Source organism: Aspergillus pseudonomiae (assembly GCF_009193645.1).
Source record: "Aspergillus pseudonomiae strain CBS 119388 unplaced genomic scaffold BDV37scaffold_120, whole genome shotgun sequence".
In the NCBI taxonomy this organism is placed as follows: domain Eukaryota; kingdom Fungi; phylum Ascomycota; class Eurotiomycetes; order Eurotiales; family Aspergillaceae; genus Aspergillus; species Aspergillus pseudonomiae.
The window spans coordinates 15,355-35,282 of NW_022476112.1; the positions used below are offsets into that span (position 1 = coordinate 15,355).

Below are 19,928 nucleotides of genomic sequence, written 5' to 3' on the forward strand. Positions count from 1 at the left end.
TGCCGACCGGATGGATTGATGCACCACCCAGTCCTATATATAACCATTCTTCAGGATTTCCGATTCACTCAATCAGCGAGTGAGCGTGTTTATAGTCAGGCCCTGCCATCGTGTTCGTTTCCCTCTTCTCCTTCCACAAGTTCTTCTCCCTCCCAAAGTGATATAAAGAAAACATGGCTGCTCAACAGTCGCTGCGGGGCAAAAATGCCATTGTAACCGGTGGATCTCGCGGCATTGGCAAAGGCATCGCCTTTGAACTCGCCCGTCGAGGCGCCAATATTCTCCTGACTTACAACAGTTCCCATCAACAGGCCGAAGAGGTCGCATCGCAGATACGGACTGTCGGAGTAGATGCAATCGCGGTCGAAGGCAAAGCCGATGATTTGTCGGCACCGAAAAACATAGTCGATGCAGCAGTTCAGCGATGGGGCTGCATTGACATTGTGATCAACAATGCCGGTGCTCGAGAAGATTACCCCGTGGAAGAAATGACATACGAGGCCTTTGATCGCCAAATAGCTGTGAACCTGCGCTTCCCGGTATTTCTCGTTAAGGAGGCGACACGGCATTTCGGACAGGCGCCGCGTATTGTCAACCTTTCTAGTGTTTATGCTCGGGATGGGCAACCGGGATGTCTGGCATATGTGGCCAGTAAAGGCGCAATGGAGAGCTTGACGAGATCCTTGGCCAAAGAGCTGGGACATAAATACAACGCAACCATTAACTGCGTGAGTCCCGGTCCAGTGAATACGGAGCTGTGGGCCTCTACTACCCAAGACCCCGAGGCGAAAGAGGAGTGGGATCGGGTGATTCAGAGCACTCCCGCTGCGCCGAGGGTGGCAGAGGTGGATGATATTGCTCAGATTGTCGCCTTTCTCTCCGAAGAAGGGAGTAGATGGACCACGGGGAGCTTGATCAATGCTAATGGAGGGCTCCTATTTGTTTAAAGATGGGCCTGACTGTGCCTAAACGTGGACATGGCTGTTTCACCTGTGGAACTAGGCTGGGCCCGAGAGACGAGTGTCGACTAGGTGGTTCACGTCAAGACATTCTGTACCTAGGATAAGTCTGAATGCGCCGCGACCGAACTGCATTCTGGATATGCTCTGAGGATTATGCATTATGTGGATCAAGCATTGTAGTCTAATAGATTTCCATTACACCTATCTGCCATTATTTAGTCGTTTACGAGGCTGTGATTTCCCGTCATGTTTAACGGCCAAGACGTCGCAACTAACCACTGGATGCTGAATATATAGTTCACGATCCAAATGAACAAACACATGGAAAGAAACGCAGTGAGCCATACTCGCAAACCTGGCGGATCCATAATTTTCCTAACTGTCCCGCGGCGTTGGTATATGAGTCTAAGTTGTGTCGTAGCTCCCATGCACTCTGCTGATCTGAGTACCAGGTATCAGCCATGCAGTGTCGTTGATTTACGCAGGGAAAGATCAAGGCCCAAGCGGACGTGGTTAAACGCGAAGCTCGGCACACACCTAGCTGCACAAGCAGTGCGTATCAATCTGGAAGACGGCCAAGTGATATTCCAAGGGCACTTGATCACCCTTAGCAGGTCTATGACTACTGTCACCGCAAAGAGCACAATGGTAGACACCCAGATGATCTCGCAGATTACCCCAGGTGCTCGGTCGGTAACCCAGTTGGTGAAGGATGACGGTGATGATGCCCGTGGCTCGAGGCATCTAAAATGGAAGTGTCTCAGAAGGCGGTTGATTTGGGGAAACCTGGGGTCGCATTGGCATGGTTCTTGGCCCTGTGGCGCCGATTATTTTCTTTTATCGTGCGGGAACTGCCCACCCCCTAGGACTGTTGCTCTCGAACGCACTACGTGCCCAACTGTTGGTGCCGCTAGAAGATAATAGTGTAAATCTTCCCCAACAGATTCTACCGAGACGTTACGTGTTTCCATATGGATATGCATAACTGTGAATCGGCTCATCTATCCCGCATACATCCCGCCATATCGTGGTTTCTCAACAGTCTGCGAAGTCAAACAGCAATGTCCTGGCCGATCGCCTTCCTGATGCCGCACCGCACCCCAGGACAGAGGCTTTCCTGCCGCATCGGAATCTTCTTCTGGGGGATGGCACGCAGCGCTTATGGCAACACTGCAACTGCCGATCACCGGGATGTCCGGCTTCAGCTTGAAGGTGCTGACTGTGGTGAGTACGGCAAACATAAGAATTGCCACGGCGAGCGCCGTGATGATAGCGAGTGGGCTGTATCCGCAGGCCGTGATAATGCCACTATCACTCGCACTAGGGAAGTGGGTGTTAGGCCGTGTCAAGAGCTCATTGCTCGGTTGGTATATTTTCAGATTGATGAGGAAGATTGATTGCGAGATCAACCAATGTATAACCGTACTACAGGCGAGGAGTGGCAGGGAGTATCTCCACGGAAGCTGTAACCAATACGTTTCTCTCTGAGCTCCCCGGGGAAGGGTCACTCGAAGTGTGGTCTGCTGGTAGGCGAACAGACTCCACTCATAGGCAGTTGCCATACCTGTGAGCACAGCGTTGTACATAAAGTACAGTCCAGACAGTAGTAGTTGTGGAAGGTTCGCTACGATCGACGTGGTGACAATGGACGCGGCTGTGCCTCCTTTGTAGCCGGACGTGTTGACGATGGCATTTAAACTAAGTGCACCAAATCCAGTCGTGAAGGCGTTCTGCACCCCGACCAGGTTGATACCTTTAAAGAGAAAAACGAGGCCTACGATAATGCTGGCGAGCCATCTAGAAGCCTCCAAGTTAGTACAGCCTCGCCGCGGTCAGCCGCCTCCTGAGGGAATGGTACCTACAAGAGGATGCATGCTCCCCAGCGCCTCACCGATGTACCTTGATAACACCGCCCTAGCCAACCTTCGCCGTGCTGCCAACGTTGTGCCCACGCAGGGCCAATGTTGCTTGGGTCAGGGAAGATCGTGTCGTCCATTTTCGAGAGGAGGCATCGCCCCCTGGAGGCCATATCGGGGGACCTTAAGAAGGAGTCCAATGCATCGCCGATAGTTGCGAGAGTCGGTTCGCGAGAGACAAGCAGACATAAAAGAATGGAACTGAATTTCATGGCGTTGCATGCAATCGCAATGTATAAGATTACCGGGCTGTACAGCAGCTGGCAGGTATGGTTTGCGTCCGTTACCAGGCAATGATCGATCTCGTAATGCTCTGGTAGAATGGTCCATTTTGTGGCATTCCTCGTTGCCGCAGAGCCGCTGCATTGGCCATATAGGATGGCATCCGGGTGGCACATCCAGTAGTTCGTTTGTGTGAGCGCGTTGGGCTCCCAACGCGTCCTGTTCACCTTATGCTCCTGGCAAGCAAATGGAACCGATGCTTCGTCCCAGTTCTTATCAAAGCAGTACTTCGGGCTATCATTGCCCTTTCCCCATTGCTTGCACAGTCCGCTACACCATTCCTCAATCTGATCCGGATAGTCCAGAGGATGGAAATATGCCAGCACCGGCAGAGTCGTATTTGTCGGAGGCGGGAAGATTTTAGACTGATTCAACGCATCGCTCTGCTTGGTGACAGCCAGCATATTGAACGACCGTCCCTCCAAACCGGCTTTATAAGTGGAGATACAACGACTGGGATCCATCTGCGTCAGGCTGCTGCGGTTGTTTCGGGTTTGATCAAACAACCAGCAAGTAACATAGCTGGAAACGTCGGAGTTTCGGTATTGTTCCATTGCTTGACTGGTACAATCCAGACCAATATCACTGCGGCCTTCCAAGAAGTCCCGAGTGACGACGAGTCCGCTATAGTCATTGAAGGTGGTTGTCATCACTACGGCCGAGTTCCACAGGAGGTGCAAAGGGAGAGTGCTGGCTAGGAGAGCCAACCATAACGCCAACTTGGCCCTCCCAATGAAAGGTAGGTTGCGCATCGAATGGACGCCGATATCCAACCATCTGCGCTGAGCGTGGGCTTGATCCACCTGGTGTCGCGTCGGAGCCGTCAAACATTGCATGTTGTAGTTACTGGCACCAACCAGCACGGTCGCAATTACATTGAGAGCGTAATGCAGCCTGCTGTCCAGATCGTGAATATGGTCGCAATCGCTCTCCTGCATAATTCCCAGGTTATCGCTGCTTGGAGGGTACGTCAGGCGAACATAGATGGTGGCCGCGACATTGAGGCCTAGGCATATTCCGACCAGAATACACGAAATCAATGCCCCGAATCGCCATCCATGAAAATGATTGGGATCCCGAGCCTTGACTGGCAATGGATTGTAACCTTTTCCCGAGCGAAGGACCGCTCGGGAGTACCAGCTTTTAGTGGATGCCCAAGTGCCACGTCGTGTCCGTGTCAGGGCAATCTCGGAAAGCTCGACAGCCTCGTCTGCGAGAAGTTTGGTTGAGTCAGCACTCATATTGCCGTGGGAGGTAGGACGCCCTGGGAGGTGTCAGAGAGCAACTGGAGAAGAGAAGTCGAGTCCAACACATCAGACGCTGGTGAGGTCCTGCCGATCGCATCTCAGCCTCGCTTGGCTCGCCGATCCTCGAGGCTGATTCGCCGTCTCACCATTCCACGAAATGGACCAAAATAGGATGCTTTGACGCAGGGAAAAATCGATTTGCCGATCCGAATGCTAGCCATTTGACTGGGTTTTACGACCAGGAAAGATTGCAGTTCATTTGCGTGCTATCCAGCCGTTGACAGCTCACCCGGTATCTACGTTGAGCGGGATATGGAGAGACACATGACATCTGGTTACAATGTAGTCCGTTGGCTGCTATGGAGAATCAAATATGAAATATTATGAAGTGGGTATTAACAGAAGCATTAAATACTAAGCGTCGTTCACAATCGTCACCCCTGATTGAAATCACACCCAACCATATAGAACCGCACATCAATTACAGGACAAGAGCGCCCGCCACAGCAGCGGCGGCAGCCCCAGCCATACCCACACGAGCTGCGTGGTTGTCTGCAGCCGCTCCAGTCGCAGTCGCGCCGGTGGGGCCAGCCTTGTTGAAATTGCCCAGACCGGCCGTGACGGTCAATCCCTCATAGCGGACCTCAGAAGAACCGGTGGCAGTGGCTTTGGTGGTAAAGGAAGTGGTGGTGGACTGGCCTTTGTATTGGACCGCGGCACCGACCGAAACGGAGCAAACAGCAGTGGCAGTCGAAGAGGTAATATCACAATCTTGGACGATCGTCCCGGTTCCTTTGGCACCCATGGTGGTCATGGTGTAAACCGCGCTCATGGTGAAGGTGGAAGGCCCTTGAGTGATGGTGATGGGCTTGGTGAGGGGACACGAAGAAGAGCCCTCCTTGCAGTTCACCGCGTAGGTGGTTGCCTGGGCATCACCGCCCACGACACTGCCTCGGAGGTCGTCAAACGCGAGGGTGTTGTAGTGGCCGTTCAGGATTTGGACGACGGTGGTGGAATCGTCGGCGGCAAATGTGGTCGAGAGGCTGGCCGCCAGGAGAAGGAGGGACTGGAGGACACGCACCATTGTGGCGATTCTGAGTCTGATCTGGGACGTAATGAGGAGATCAACTATTTGGCCGGAATGGACGGCGAAGAAGACTTGCTCTCGGGAGATGAGAAAGTTTTACTACGAAAAATTCTGCGGGTTGACTGCGGTAGACCCTGTTATGTACTCCGTACGTGATAGCGCTCGAGCTATCCTCTAGCCTGAAAAGGGACCCCAAGACTTCGAGGGAGCCACTGGCTGGGACCAGGATGCGGCTCAAGACAGAGACACTCTGACTGACTCATGGACTAGGCTGGTGTTGTTTCGTGCGGGACATTGGGGACATCTAGCGAGCGGCTTGACGCTAAATTGACGCGGTGCCCACCAGTTGAACTTTGACAAAGGACCGTCGACAACTGTCATGAAACCTGCAGGGGCTAAATTCAACTTGATTGGCCTACTAGAGGCTCAAAATCAGTGGATACGAGGGGTTCCACCGACTGTTCCCTAAACGATGTGATAACTTCGGCCCAGCCCGACGCAACCCAGGTAGAACCGACCAATTCCAGGGGATCAAGTGCCGTATTCCGGAGGAAGTAATTTCAAGGGTTGCTTGCTAGTTTGGGGGCCAAGGCTAAGGCAGTTTTCTCACGCCTCGTGGTGGTCAAAGCCCCCCATATTATTTGCTCCGCTATCTCGTAGCCCTATCAGGCGGCCCACCCCCAGGTGTTGATCTTTACCTAAACGGCCCAGATCTGCATTTGAAGAAGGGTCCAAAATGCTGAAGAATGACTGCAATTTCCATTAGCTGTGACCCAAGATGATGGGCAAGGAAATTGTCCAATTCGGGCGCGTGTATATGGTTACAAGCAAGAGAAACGCATCAAACTGCCTCCCGATACCTTCTCCACCGGGCCACTGCTAGGAGACTCTCTGCATCTCATGGTGAGGAAACCTTTCTAGAATACGTACCTGGAATGACAGACACATTGTATCTGCCAAGCTCCTGCGGTGGCTATCCGGAGGTAGAATGAACTATGACCGAACTTATAGTATGAGACTTACTGCCACACCATTGTTGAAGCAGACATCTTTCGTGCATATACCACGGACTAAACTTAACGCATTCGGGTGAGATAGAAGTGAAGTTCCTGGTGATCTGGAGGCATCCATTCGGTATCCTCGGCTTCCACCCCCAGTGTCCCAAGTCCACCACTGTCGCGTCCACCGTCCACTCGGTGTTGGTCTCGCAGGAAATCTCCTGCCACAGTTACTGAGAGCTCTCGAGGTTATGGTAGGACATCATCCCCAACGGACAAATATACCCTCTAGCCTGTCACCGTGACTGTTGGGACCCAATCAGTATATTGCCCACCTTAGACAGGGCGACAATTCCCCTTTCCCGCCTGTTTCTGTCCATCGCATGAGAAAAGATGGAGAAACTGCCCGGCAATCATGAGGCCAACCTCACCGTACAGCTTTGCAGGCCGACACACTCATCTTCCTGTTTAGAGTTCCCCGTACCCTGAATGCAACAGCTCAGGACCGAATCGTGCTGCGACGGTCATTTGAGTGGCTTCAGTGTCACTTCACCGAGGAGAATAGCTCACTACTGCATGACGATGGCGCCGTAGCTCGCCACTGGGAATGTTGTTCCATCTTTCCAAGACAAGCCGCATTGGTGCGCGGAGCCGAGGTCCAATGTGGCTTTTGTACAACGGATGTGTCGATCGGAATCGTGGGCTTCTGAATGTTGCAAAGTTTGTAGGGATTACAACCATTGACTGCACAGGACGGGGACTTCAATATACGGGGCGAGGGCGAGGCGGAGGTACTCTCTCTCTTTTTCTTGCCTCCTGCTGGGGTTCTTGCTCCTTTCTATAGCCAATGTTCCTGACTCCGGCGATGCTCGGGCGTAGCTCGCTAATGCAAGGGCAACTTTCTACACATTCAAAATTCAGGTCTAGTCTCCTGGCCAGTCAATGCACTCTCGGCAAACATGACTGGGTTCGATGCATATAAACCACCGACCTTGCAAGCAACAAACACAGCCCTGGGCAACCCATCCCCAAGTCTCGATTCTTCCACCAACCCCCGAATCATCAAGTCAATGCGATGAGCATCGTCCAATTGTTTGGCACACTTTAGCTGAGCTGGAAACTCCTCCATGACGAGAATATATTGGTCCCCATTCGCTTTCCGTATCTCTCGCTGGTCCTTATAATTGCGTAACTGCGCAATTTCAAAACCACCGTGGCGTTCCAATAGATGACATGGGAGACCAAGAACCCAGTCGTTGCGACCACTCGACTTGACGACGCGTAGAAAGGCATTGCGTACCGGATTCGACACGTCACTCATGGCTTGGCCTTTGACTACCTCGCTATCAGGGTACTTCAGGTCGTCTCATTGAATTTAGCCGCCCGGCTTGAGCATCTGATGCGCCCGGTGGAGGGTTGGGAGGGGGTCACCCTTCTGGACCACCAGAACAAGCAGACGGAGGTGTACCACGTCGTATATACCAAGAAGGCCGTTCGGTACGTCGCCAAAGATGTCCAACTGGCACAGGGTGACGGGTTGGGGCAGCCGTTCTGGGAGAGGTGTACTTGTCAGATCAATACCGAAGCCATGCATATGAAAGGATAAGTAGTGGATTACCACTGAGTCTCTGAGGAGGTCTAAAAGCCAGATAAAGATTTGATCCAGCATATCGCGGACGAAGCCACGCGGGATGCAGAAGAGTACCACAAGCTCTAGGAGACTACCACAGCCACCGGAATCGCTGCAATCTTCCGCACAGCAATACACGCACAATCTCTCTATTTAGTGTAGGAACAGGCCAAGGCCGTGAAAATCGAACATCTTGACCCGGGAAACTCAGATACGTTGCTCTTAACTCAAGATAAATGGGCTTCTACGCTGGTAGGGATAGATGCCATAGTCGCCAGCAAGGAATCGCACGAACTAGCCCTTTCAGCCGTTCTAACTTTGATCAGATCTTCAAGTATAATCTAGAACGAGCCAAGGAGAAGTCCGGTGTAGAAAATATTCCCAAGGCAGCGACACTCGTATATAAGTTCCACCTATTCGACGGTGTCTTCCAACCCTGGGCAACCCATTGGCGATGCCGCTTCGGAATCAATATTGACGTCGTCCAGCCCGACACTCTGAATCGGAACCTGATGGCCTTGGGCATTCAGGGTCGCCGCACCATAGTTGTGGGCAACGGATACGCGGATATTATCCACCATCGAAACCATGTGCGCAGAGCATGCGTACTTGTGTTCAAGTGTCCATCGCCTCAGAGAGTAGGTGCACCGGAATGCAGTGCTCGGGAAACCAGAAAAATGCGTACAGGGCACTTGCGGTGCGGAACTGGGGTCAAGTGTCACCCCTCGCCTGGCGAGCGGGTCTTTGACAAGAAGGCCTTATTCGACTCTTTCCTCGTTCCCGAGTTCTCCGAGCATGTGTCCGGACGGGGATCTGAGTCTCAAAAGGGGCTGTGAGTGACTGTTGTGGAAGGCTGTACGGCTGCTTTGTATTCGAACCTAACAACAATTTGAAGTTTATGGAACAAGTGTATGACGTAGGCATTGGAACGCTGGCAGCATTGTTCGGAATGGAGGCTTAGCGTCGACCATGAGAGATGTCAGACGATACGTGGTATTCGATATGTAGATCACCCTGGTAGATGACAGTTACATTCATTGTTGAACAGAAGAGTTGGAGACGTATGTGTTATGGGAGAGTGCTCGACTGAGGAGAGTCTAGGCCGTCGGCTATAACTTCCAGCACACGATCTTTATCATGATGGCAGGGAGATGCTGAATAAGGAAGAGTCGAACGAGAGGTTACTGGGTGTACTTTATAGCCAGGATCAACAGGAAAGAGGGAGATGCTGGGATTGCAAGGGGTGTGAGGTTCATCCGTCATGCTGGATCTGTTTAGATATGAATCAAAGAAATCCGTCAAGGTAGGATGAGCTTCATCACTGGATTGGAAATTCCGATGGACAATCTAACAAGACAATACTCTGTCACAGTAAGGAACGCCGGTCGCTTAAGTCATATTATGCGAGTGTCTAACAATTCCCCATGGCATGGTGAGCGGAAATGCCTATCGTGTCCAGAGCTTTCGGCTTCTGGGACATGGATACATCGGTAGGCGAATGGTTGGAGAAGATCGTTATGTCGCCCTGAGACGAAAAGCTCATAAATTTCTCCCAGACGGATTGCCATCTTTAGCACCGGCGACGATTTCGTCCTCGACCTCCAAACCCTCCTCCATATCCACCACCATATCCACCACCATGTCCACCATGATAGGGTCTTCCGCCCCATCCAGGTCCATATCCTCCCGGACCCATTCCAGGTGCTCCATAGTGAGGTCGGCCGCCAAATGAACTCATGAGGGTATGTCTTCGGGGTGGAGGCATCACGCCCGGGCGCATCCGGCGGCGGCTGGGGACGCTGAAGCAGAGGCCCATACCGATGTACTGGGATGAAGCAAGGGGATTGTTATTCTAGTAGATTATGTAGACCAAGAGGAGATATTTAGGGTCAATATCGGAGGAAGTGGACCAGGTCATATACGGAATGGCATGTCTCTCATCTACCCCGAGTCATGTCGTCATCCACGTCCCATTGCAGGGTCAATCACACCCAAGCCCTTCCCACCCTTAACGCGCCAATCAAATTGACGCTTATGGCTTGGTCATCTCACTGGGGACGGTATTATGGCTGTTGCTTCGACGACTTCACTTGTGGTATAATCTTTGAGATCCGATGTAGGTCGCCAGCCCGGGCATCTCCGCCAGAGAGAGAAATTCTGCATACAGTACATATCTCACAAGATTTGCTCAACATCTTAGATGAAGTGCATGTGGCAGCAATATGCAATGATCTTCAACTAGCCATAATGCCCAGATAAAAGCCAACGGAGCTGTTCGGTGTGCATTATCTATCTGACTGACATATCCTAGCCTCGCCTAGAGCCCTTTGGATATCCATGGCTAGATTCGCCTATTCCGTACTCTATTGATTCATTCAGAGTGTGTTCATGCAGGAGGAGTACATGTCCTCTTTGATTTCTAAAAGCATAGAAAAACAAAAGCAATATCCTGTCGTTCGAAATTACATTGTGGATGATCAATGCGACTATTTGCACTTGCATTGACAGATCAATTTCAGCCGGCAGAACAATCGTGATCTACATTCGTCACAATATTTTCAAAATTGAAAATTCCTCAATAGCTTCTGCTTGCTTTTTCGGGTTTCCTCTTGCCCCTTTCACTTGATGTGATGCAAGGGATAACTACCAGATGACATGTTACACGTCCACACCGAGATCGACCGTCGATGCTGCTGTGCGTCTACTGAAAGTTACCAAGCTGACTATACTGTTGAAACACAAATTTTGAGCATTAATCGTCATTCAATTCCTATTTATATCTCTCCTAGGCCCTGGTTATTGTTCTCATCTCCATCTTTCCTCTAAAGGTCTTTGCCGGTCCTGGACGAAAAACATAGTATAACACCTTTTTTCAACACTTCTTAAACCTACCAGATACCGCTATGCATATGAGATTCTTATTTCTCCTCGCCATCCTTGTCCGAGGAGGACTATCTAAGCGTGACTGCGATGAAAAGGGTATGAGATGTCATTGGGAAGGCACGAGCCCCATCTGTGGTAGCACCGACAAAAGTTTAGGAGACACGGAAGTACGAGATGACGGTACCTATGTATTGCAAGAATGGAGCAAGGATTACAACCGGTTGACCCTTTGGAACAAAAATCTGGTGGGCTATGACTGCATCAGACAGGGAGCTTACGGCGAGTCGTGCTACCTCGGGGGGTACAAACGCCTTTGGTGCAAGGTTAAGGAGTATGTATTGCCTATCTTCGTCACACTAATTGGCATATGGCTATGCAGAGCTAGGGTTACATAGTTCGGTACTGACTGTCCATGTACCAGTCCCAATCCTGAGGCATCTAACGACAGTGAGCCACTTACTGGCAAACCCAAGGCATACACTGGTTGGGCATTCGACGGCAGCGACCAAGCCCTGGACTTGGATGACCAATGCAAATCCCTACCGAGTTTCTTGTATGTCGCTACGAATATTTAAGTGCTTTCACTGGATCTTCGCAGTCCATCTAACATGGCATACAGGTCTCGCAATGTGGGATCTATTGATATCCCTTGCTCTTTGCACAACAGAACCCATTCAGCCATATGCTCGTTATACTCGTATGCACAGTCTGAGTTCACTTTCTCCTCTTATCCAGCGCTAATCGGGTGTCCTTGAGCAAATAGGGATTCCAAATGTGCAACCGAAATTATCACATACGATCGCAGCCATTATTCCCTCTTCGCGAACAAGCAAGGGGAGAGATACGGCGACATCGGCAGCCGCGTCGCAAGCATCAAGTGTCAGGTGCGAGCCAACACAGACCTGTGGACATCCCATGTTCGGTCGGTTGATCATCCGTCGAATGAGAGCGTCGGTCAGTGCCCGAATGAAAAATGCTCTTCGTTCTGTACTGGTGAGCCCCAGTCTGGCGGACTTTATTGCAGTGACTATGCCACATGCAAGAGGGCCTTGAGCCTGGGAGATGCTTGCACGAAACAACAAGAGTGTGGTGTGAATGTTTGCCAAAATAACACCTGCCAGCAAGCCTCTTCGTCTCTTGGGTGGTATGGGTATAAGTAAAGGTCGAGAAGCCAACCCAGTTTCGCTCGGTCTAGGCATGGCATTTTGGAAAGCCAGGGCAAGTTGCAGGGTGGTATATGATTAAATTCGTTGAAATGGCTTTTGTAACTCTCGGTAGTTCACTTAATTTAATATTGAATACACCTTAACATATCTAAGTCTTTATTATCTCGTCTCGGTTCGGAATTTATCATAGTATACTACTGGAGCTTACGTTAAACTAGAATGAGATTCTATTTTTAAATCAGTATATATAGACTTTGTTTTGTATATCAAGATTCAAGGACTTTAGATGATCCATTCTTCATACCCTCACCTAGTGGACAGCCGACAGGCCATCTGCCCTGTACAGAAGATCTTTCTGTTACCCAAATGGCTCCTGAGTCCTGAATGCAGTGGTTTGGTGACTTCGTGGAGAGCCAAGCCAGCTATCGATGACATGCGTTGAAACCGAACTCGGGCTGTCGATTACGTCACGGAGCTGCCGGCATATCAGGAGACTTCGTATGTATGCTGCACCATGGCCACGTCTAGAACGCTCAGGGCTCTTCTGTTCTTTGGCGGAAGACAATTAAGACAATTCCAGCTTCTCTAGTGGCAATGGTGAGGAAGACGAAGTGAAATACACACTTTTCGCCTCCAAACATGCAAAATCTGCATTCTGGGCAAAGAGACATTTCGATACGAAGACTATTTGACTAGCATTTCACAATGTCTGAGAAACCCTTGTCACCAACAGGAAGGAACGAATCGCCTGAAGTAACTCCCACAACCCAGCCACCGACAGTCCCCGCCCCGCCAGGAGAGGCTCCGAAAGTGATTCCTCTAACCCTGCTCACAAATCGTCCCACCATAGTTGACTGCCCATATTGCCATGCACGAACAGCAACTCAGACTGAAATGATTGTTGGGTCGAGGGCTACGTGATTCTCCCTTTCCGTGCGGTGATAACAGGCCAATAACCCTGAGTATAGCTGCTGGTCATGTGTGTGCTGCATCTTTCTTGGCCCCCTTGGTGCTCTCATCCCGTGCATTATGCCAAGTTGCAAAGATTGTGAGCACTACTGTGGGAGCTGCGGTAGGGTGCTCGCTGTCGTTGAACGGCAAGGAAACGTACGAATCGTATATTATGATAGTAGAGCGATATGACGTTTAGTGTCAGTGGAAGGGTGCGCCTTTATATCTGGTTGCTGTCATGATCTGTCCAAGATAATGACTGTTTGGTCTTTTCAAACATCTCTGCAACAGGTCTCTCTATAAGACATTTTGGGGTGTCTTCGTGAGCAACGACGAGGAGCCTATTTCCGCACCCCTAGGTCTCTTTTGATGGGCAATCTGGAGATCGTTCTGTGCCATGTGTCACAATATTGATATATTACATATGTCTCTACGCGTATATGCTGAAGCTATGACAATCACGCCAGAAAAAATCAATTTCGTTATCCAATCTCGCCCTAATTTCGAAACTGAACGACTACTTGCATATCGAGTATCGCTTAGAATATCTGACACGATATGTAACTGCTACCCCATAGGAGTCCTAGACATGATAATGTCGGAAATGCTTTTTGCGAGTGACTAATCCATGTTCAATTAATTGAAACAGTCCTGATCTCGCCCGACAGTAAGCTGTGGTGATAGCAAATATCACACCAACCTCAGGCAAAGTCGTCTTGTTTTGCTAGCCATTCTCGTGGATGGCTAGAATCAACTAAATGAATGAGTTTTGCAACATCCACTGGGTCCCGTCCTATATCACGAGTAATACACAGCCCGTAGGAGTGGTGCTCCAAAGTAACGAGCACACTAGCCGCAAGCACTGAAGTTTGACCTTATCCCGTATTACCAGAAGAAGTAACCTGCCTTTAGTTCCTTCAGTTCTGCTAGATTCCCTAGCTGAATGAGGGTTTCTTTAATCTATGCTGCTGCAGACCTGCAATACCCATCGGAACCTGGAGGCCTAGTTTCCGACTTCTTACAATCCGCTTTTAACCCAGGTAATTTCATCCTTCCTTGGGTCCTGCTGATCTCCTGGTAGGGATTCTCTATAATTTGATCATCATACCTACCGCCAAATATGACGGCCTTGAGAATCTGAGAATCATCCTTGGAAGCTAGTTGGCTTTCTTGACACTTGGGTAAGCATCCCGATAAGATACGAAGATTTGCTGTTCTGGGCTACGCGCTGGTTATAAAATGAATGACTTCATGCCTGGTGAATAACTGGAAAAATCCTAGCATCCAGTACCACACCTTCAAGGGCTGAGTTCTTTGATCACAAGTGAGCAAACTCTCTCATACAAGCCGCAGAGACTCACAGGAATAGAATATAGCGTCACTGTTCTTCGAACTCTCGAAACTTCTTCCTATCCAAGGGGAAAACGAGACTGATGACGTTCGCATTTAACGGTATGCATTTGGAAATTTATATGGAGATGTCAAAACATATTCGAGAGCTGTTGGCGCGGAGCACAGACAAGGAGGTTCTATATTTATATAGTCATCGCTTCTCCTTGATGAGATGAGTTAAACATTTACGTCTGGCCACAGACTCCCCTAACATCACGATGCCGACACCTAAAAATACTCCAAAGAAGTCTAAAAGCACCTCGTTTTCGGCTTATCGATAACTCCCTTGGCAAGTTATCATGACGCGGTATCGCATTTTTCCAAGCACACCACCCTCAACAGATAGGAGGCCTATGAACCTCAGTGACTCGGTAGGTAACAGGACTGATGAATCTGTCAGCCTGAACAGCCCTCCCTAAGGGATGCGATTGGACTTATTCGGAAACGAGGAATTTAACCTTTTCAGCCGGAATTCACGGGGAGAAGAGTACTGGCCAAGAGGTGGTGGGGAAAGAAATCCGCGGAAATCGGGCTCAACTGTATGATTAGCTGCCGAGGTTCAACCTCGCTTATGAATAGACTCCACTACGGAGGACCGATCGTACGACTCCAAGTCCCCAGCTGGCCTCAAGTGGGTCTGCAGAGCCTTTGGAAATTGGCACTAATTGCCCCAATTTACGCACGGAGTCAGGTTTTCGACGCAGAGCAGCGCTGATTTGTGGACTGATAAGACTGCCACGGCTAAATTTCCGATTACCCATCAGTCCCATGCGATCAAAAGGTTGGAGGATAAATTATAGTAGATCAAATATAAAGGAAGGCGTTTCGTTTGCTGTTCAAGCTTCGAACTAACTTTTTTATCCGAGGACGTCCGGCGTATACGAAGTAAATAGTACTAAGTAGACTAGTAGCACCTCAATCGGGCTAGCTCTATGACTCCGGTACATACTATTTCTGCACTTAATCAAATTGAACTCCGAGTAAGATTTGTCGTTTTCTGGCAGTTGTCTTGCAATGAGTCAATGACTTCTGGCACTATAGCCCGAAGCTATCAGGGGTGAGAGCAAGAACAACGAAGCTGCACGTAACCATGAAGCCATACGAAAGACTGGGGCAACAATAGATAAATGACCTTTGATAGAAACATAAATTGAATTGGATTCTCTAGCTGGAATCATTACTCATGAATATCGAGGCTCCTGTTGGGTCTCGTCCAGGCTTCGTAGCGATATGCTTTCGCCCTTCGCCAGAATTTGACCGTGTATCGATGTGGATGGGCTCTCATGCGAAGGATTCATGTCAAGGGGCCATTTGTCCGCCTCCCCAGTGATGTTCTCCCCAAGCCTGGAGAAGCCATCTCCTACCTTCACTTTGACATTGCTAGCGGTATAGTGGTGACCTCGGGTCTTAGAGGAGTGTTTACTCATTAAATTCCGCGGTAGAATCCGAACGATTAACGGCCAGATAGAAGGCAGACAAGCCGAAATGATAATGATGCCTGCTTCGATTACGGTCCAGATACCTAGATTAATTGATGCCCCTGTCGATTAAGATTAGTGACGACCAATAGATGACAGCTGGGTGCATCTTGTGAAGACTTACAGGTTGGGTCAGTGAGTGCATTTTCCTGGAAGAAGATGGTCATGCGCAAAATGCTTGCCACAGTTCCCCTACAGGAGGATACGTGAGTCAACGTCGGTGGCGGCATCGATACGCAAAGTACTTACAATCCTCCAAGTATGAACACCCCCGTCAGGGCGAGTTTCTGTGTCATTCGTGTATGCAGCTTCCAGACAAACGGCAAGGGCATGGCCAAGATCAAGACATCCGTCAGAATGTTCGGAGGTGAGACATATCGATAAAACGCTTGCTGGTCAAAGCACGATCCACCTTGAATTGTCTTATCCCAAGCATACTGCACAGGGGAACATTGGAATATCGCCGCGAAAAGGACACCAATCCCGTGGCCCAGGACAATAAAGCCAACCGTGTAGGCTATCATGCGGAACTTCGGCGTGCTGAAGATGCGGATATAAAAGAGAAGGATCGAAATCTTCGCCGGGGTCACGGTAAACGGAAAATCAAGAATTTGGTTTGCAACGAGTCCCTGGAACAGGATTAACGGTCGCATTAACGAGGGCTCTTATATCAATGTCACCTTTTGAAGATTGACGAGTTTCTCGGGGGTCTGCATCACGTATTCGAGATGGTACCCCAGCCCACCAATCTTTAGCACTTTTCACAAGTCAGAGCGTCTTCTTAAACCTTTGGAACGAAGATGTCTGCGCACGTACAGATTATGTATAATGCTGATTGGCCTAAGCTAGCAATCTATACGCAGGGAGGCCATTTAGTAACGCTAGACGGAATGCTGGATGGATAGGGAGAGCAACCAAAGAAGGTATAATCAGGTAGTCATCGACTGCGTAGGCTACTCGCTGTACAGAGCGGGCATAGAACCGAGCTGCGACCACTAGTATTTGGACGACTGCGATGGCAATGGAAACGCCCATCAGCGAGTCACCACAGTAAGCGACGTCCGTACTGCCCGACGAAGTGCCCATTGTCACCGCAAGCCATGCAGCAATGCAGGCAATCAGACCCTGCGCATGGCGGGATTCTCACCATCTTTTAAAGCAGGAACGTACAGGGTTACCTAATTTCAATTTCGCTGGATTAATTGTTCGGGGCTAAGACTCGAACTGGCGCTCAGGCCATGGATCGCGATGGCGTGCAAGTGGAACCCGCGATCTCGAGTTTGGCATCGCACGTTAATTTAATCGCTTCCGGAGCTCCACATGGCTGTTGCGTGGGAGATTGGGATGGGGAACAGCAATCAACGTGCATACTTCCGTCAAGGCCCAGCCCCCGTCTGAGAAATCTCAGCTAGGGGGAATTTTCCGCCAGGGACGCATACCCGCCGCTTATCTGGCCTTTGCTCGGCGGATGCGCAACAACGACCCTGAGTAATATCGTTCCTAGCCGAATGATAAAAAACCACACTTCCTAGAACCATATTCTGTATGCCCTCCAAGTGTATATCCCCACTGTTTTCTCGTCAGTGGGTCCTGTGGCATCCGGTGGACTTCGGGGTTCACAAGTCCCTTAGCCATATCTAATAGCCGTAATATTCCAAACCATCGTAGTGGGTCGTGGCATTTTAAAATCTTCCCTCCCCCCTGCCGACTTGCATACCCCAAACTTTATCAAGAACTTGATATTCCCTAAGGGCTTCGGACCAAAACATGTCGAGTAGTCCTTCTCTTGAAGAACAGATCGCGTCTCTCACGCAGACGGTGCAATCCAACAGAGAATCTCTTGATGATGCTACCCGATTGAGGACTCTCAAGGCAGCACGAGGCCTCCTGGACGCCCTGGGGTCTCCACCAGAGACTGTGATGCAAGATGTGGTTTTAGTATGTGTTCATAGACAGGCACCTTGCCAAACTGGCATCATGTCTGCCCCAAAGGCTAAGACGCTAACCAGCTGACGAGGGATGCTAGAATCCTGTTTTGCTTATGGCCCTTCGCATGGGGGTGCAGCTTGGGGTATTCCGGATGATCTGCGACCGCCAAGAGGAGGGGACAACTACTGAGCAAATGGCGGCCCAGTCAGGAGCAAGTGTTATCGTTGTCGGTGGGTTTACGTACTTGTCCTCCTACAATGCCGGCTGCAATATGGAGTTGCGGTTGTACGACCTTAAGGCTTGACACTCTCACGATGGCGATCCCAAGACTTTTGTCACTTCATGGAAAATTACATTTACTGATGACTTGTGCGTACGCAGGTCAGATCTTGAGGTTGTTGGCCGCCGCGGGATACGTGTCAGAGGCAGGAGTCCACACCTACAAGCCTTCCCCTCTCACCATGGTGATGGCGGATGGGACCCTTGAGGCGACAACTAGAGCATGGTATGCAAATTCCTCCCTTGCGCATCAAGTGGGTCAAAGCCACAGGTCACTCATTCGGACGAATTCAGTTTCGATATTGGAAACTACTGCACTACCTATGCCCCAGAGTACTTCCGTCAGAATCACAATCAGTTCCCGACATCCGCAGAAGATACCCCCTTCCAGCTCGCAAAGAACACTCCCATGAGTTACTTCGCGTGGCTGGGACAGAACCCGTCCCTGGCCAAGGACTTCCAGCAATGGATGACACTCAAGCAGCAAACAACCCCGAACTGGGTGGACTGGTTTGATATTCAAGGCAAACTCATTGGGGGCTTTCGCAACCAGCCGGGTGATGTCTTGCTTGTGGATGTGGGTGGTGGCGAAGGACAGTATCTCCATCCATTCAATGACAAATTTCCTGATGCCCCAGGGCGTCGCATTTTGCAAGATCTACCGCAAGTGATCTCCACCATCAACAATCCACCCAAGGGTATTGAGTTGATGGCGCATGATTTCTTTACTGCTCAACCTGTGAAAGGTACGAAAACACATTGATTTCCTTAGCGTGGCCGGAGGGCTTAGTTTCTCTTCCTGCATCCCATCAATTTAACCCTTAATATACTGACGAATCCACAAGGCGCTCGAGCATACTATATGCATTGGATCCTGCATGACTGGCGAGACGAGCAAGCGCACAGTATCTTGAGCAATATTGTCGGAGCCATGGAACCAGGTTATTCTCAATTAATCATCAACGACCAGATCATCCCTGATCGGGATTGCGACTTTCCCACCGCGTGTATCAGTATTATGATGATGCTCCAGGTCGGCGCCTTCGAACGCACCGAGAAACAGTGGCGTGATCTTCTTACATCTGTAGGCTTGAAGGATGTTTCCTTCTACCAACCACCAAGCAATGGGGAGGGCATCATTGTTGCCACAAAGGCGTGACCTGTTCTTGCATTATTGGGTTGAATAGATGTACATTTCTGGCACCATAGACAAGGATTTAGAATAAGGATATGACACAATATAACGAGAAATGGGGGTAATGGGACAAGACTAATTGTGTCATTAATGAGGCAGGCGAATGTGTTCATGACCACCCGGAATGCAGTCTTCGTACGTTGCTGCCAAGCCACAATAATGCTTTTCCTCTCTACCTGGCAGATGGGATAGAAATGTTCCTCCGCACATTCGGCGGAGTCTTGCTTGTAGTATTTAGCCTTTCAGGACCCAGCAAATAAGAAAAAAAAACATACAACAGGAGGGATTCGCTGGTGGTCACCCACCCAACTACTAACCTCCCGGCGTGTGGCTTAAGTACGGCTGAGCGGACGGGAAGCCCTGTTTTCCACACCCTATGGTCGTATGTACGAGGATTTTACGCCAGGTGGATTATATAGGGTAGGAATAATAACTTTAAGGGCAGAACCTGCCACAGATATCGTAGATTCAGGCTTCTATGTACAAGCAGTATAACCCTACTATTAGTTATTTGAAATACTAATACCAGAGTG

The 19,928-nt window shown here is 49.9% G+C and overlaps 8 protein-coding genes across 8 annotated transcripts; 4 read left to right on the forward strand and 4 right to left on the reverse strand.

Annotated features, from left to right (window-relative positions):
- Positions 1-87: 87 nt before the first annotated feature.
- On the forward strand, positions 88-1,029 carry BDV37DRAFT_263328 (SDR family NAD(P)-dependent oxidoreductase). The gene has a single exon (XM_032083536.1). The coding sequence runs from the start codon at positions 174-176 to the stop codon at positions 945-947; it is 774 nt and encodes a 257-aa protein (XP_031935750.1). The 5' UTR covers positions 88-173; the 3' UTR covers positions 948-1,029.
- An 894-nt stretch (positions 1,030-1,923) lies between these two features.
- On the reverse strand, positions 1,924-4,644 carry BDV37DRAFT_31457 (uncharacterized protein). The gene is made up of 2 exons (XM_032090430.1): positions 2,825-4,644; positions 1,924-2,759 (listed from the first exon to the last, which is right to left on the reverse strand). Exons 1-2 carry the CDS (start codon positions 4,399-4,401, stop codon positions 1,964-1,966), a joined length of 2,373 nt encoding a protein of 790 aa, XP_031935751.1. The 5' UTR covers positions 4,402-4,644; the 3' UTR covers positions 1,924-1,963.
- BDV37DRAFT_31456 (putative GPI anchored cell wall protein) lies at positions 4,645-5,802 on the reverse strand. Its single transcript, XM_032090429.1, has one exon. It carries the CDS (start codon positions 5,489-5,491, stop codon positions 4,889-4,891), a length of 603 nt encoding a protein of 200 aa, XP_031935752.1. The 5' UTR covers positions 5,492-5,802; the 3' UTR covers positions 4,645-4,888.
- A 1,600-nt stretch (positions 5,803-7,402) lies between these two features.
- BDV37DRAFT_288501 (uncharacterized protein) lies at positions 7,403-7,813 on the reverse strand (the record flags this gene model as incomplete). The annotated part of the gene is made up of 1 exon (XM_032088276.1): positions 7,403-7,813. The coding sequence occupies one exon, from the start codon at positions 7,811-7,813 to the stop codon at positions 7,403-7,405; it is 411 nt and encodes a 136-aa protein (XP_031935753.1).
- A 54-nt stretch (positions 7,814-7,867) lies between these two features.
- BDV37DRAFT_288502 (uncharacterized protein) lies at positions 7,868-9,832 on the reverse strand (the record flags this gene model as incomplete). Its single annotated transcript, XM_032088277.1, has 2 exons — positions 7,868-8,234; positions 9,681-9,832. The coding sequence occupies 2 exons, from the start codon at positions 9,830-9,832 to the stop codon at positions 7,868-7,870; spliced, it is 519 nt and encodes a 172-aa protein (XP_031935754.1).
- Positions 9,833-11,025: 1,193 nt separating this feature from the next.
- On the forward strand, positions 11,026-12,165 carry BDV37DRAFT_288503 (uncharacterized protein; the record flags this gene model as incomplete). Its single annotated transcript, XM_032088278.1, has 4 exons — positions 11,026-11,336; positions 11,427-11,558; positions 11,625-11,702; positions 11,769-12,165. The coding sequence occupies 4 exons, from the start codon at positions 11,026-11,028 to the stop codon at positions 12,163-12,165; spliced, it is 918 nt and encodes a 305-aa protein (XP_031935755.1).
- Positions 12,166-12,759: 594 nt separating this feature from the next.
- Positions 12,760-13,576, forward strand: BDV37DRAFT_263332 (LITAF-like zinc ribbon domain-containing protein). The gene is made up of 2 exons (XM_032083537.1): positions 12,760-13,088; positions 13,140-13,576. Exons 1-2 carry the CDS (start codon positions 12,877-12,879, stop codon positions 13,312-13,314), a joined length of 387 nt encoding a protein of 128 aa, XP_031935756.1. The 5' UTR covers positions 12,760-12,876; the 3' UTR covers positions 13,315-13,576.
- A 3,431-nt stretch (positions 13,577-17,007) lies between these two features.
- BDV37DRAFT_291084 (O-methyltransferase-domain-containing protein) lies at positions 17,008-19,428 on the forward strand (the record flags this gene model as incomplete). The annotated part of the gene is made up of 6 exons (XM_032088860.1): positions 17,008-17,042; positions 17,771-17,930; positions 18,019-18,206; positions 18,316-18,426; positions 18,495-18,946; positions 19,046-19,428. The coding sequence occupies 6 exons, from the start codon at positions 17,008-17,010 to the stop codon at positions 19,357-19,359; spliced, it is 1,260 nt and encodes a 419-aa protein (XP_031935757.1). The 3' UTR covers positions 19,360-19,428.
- Between the last annotated feature and the right edge of the window lie 500 nt (positions 19,429-19,928).

Coding starts and splice junctions, on each gene's coding strand:
- BDV37DRAFT_31457 (XM_032090430.1), bottom strand. CDS start 4,401: ATGAGTGCTGACTCAACCAAACTTCTCGCAGACGAGGCTGTCGAGCTT. Junction 2,760..2,824: donor TGGGGAGCATGCATCCTCTT/GTAGGTACCATT, acceptor GGAGGCTTCTAG/ATGGCTCGCCAGCATTATCG.
- BDV37DRAFT_31456 (XM_032090429.1), bottom strand. CDS start 5,491: ATGGTGCGTGTCCTCCAGTCCCTCCTTCTCCTGGCGGCCAGCCTCTCG.
- BDV37DRAFT_263332 (XM_032083537.1), top strand. CDS start 12,877: ATGTCTGAGAAACCCTTGTCACCAACAGGAAGGAACGAATCGCCTGAA. Junction 13,089..13,139: donor ATTGTTGGGTCGAGGGCTAC/GTGATTCTCCCT, acceptor CCCTGAGTATAG/CTGCTGGTCATGTGTGTGCT.
- BDV37DRAFT_263328 (XM_032083536.1), top strand. CDS start 174: ATGGCTGCTCAACAGTCGCTGCGGGGCAAAAATGCCATTGTAACCGGT.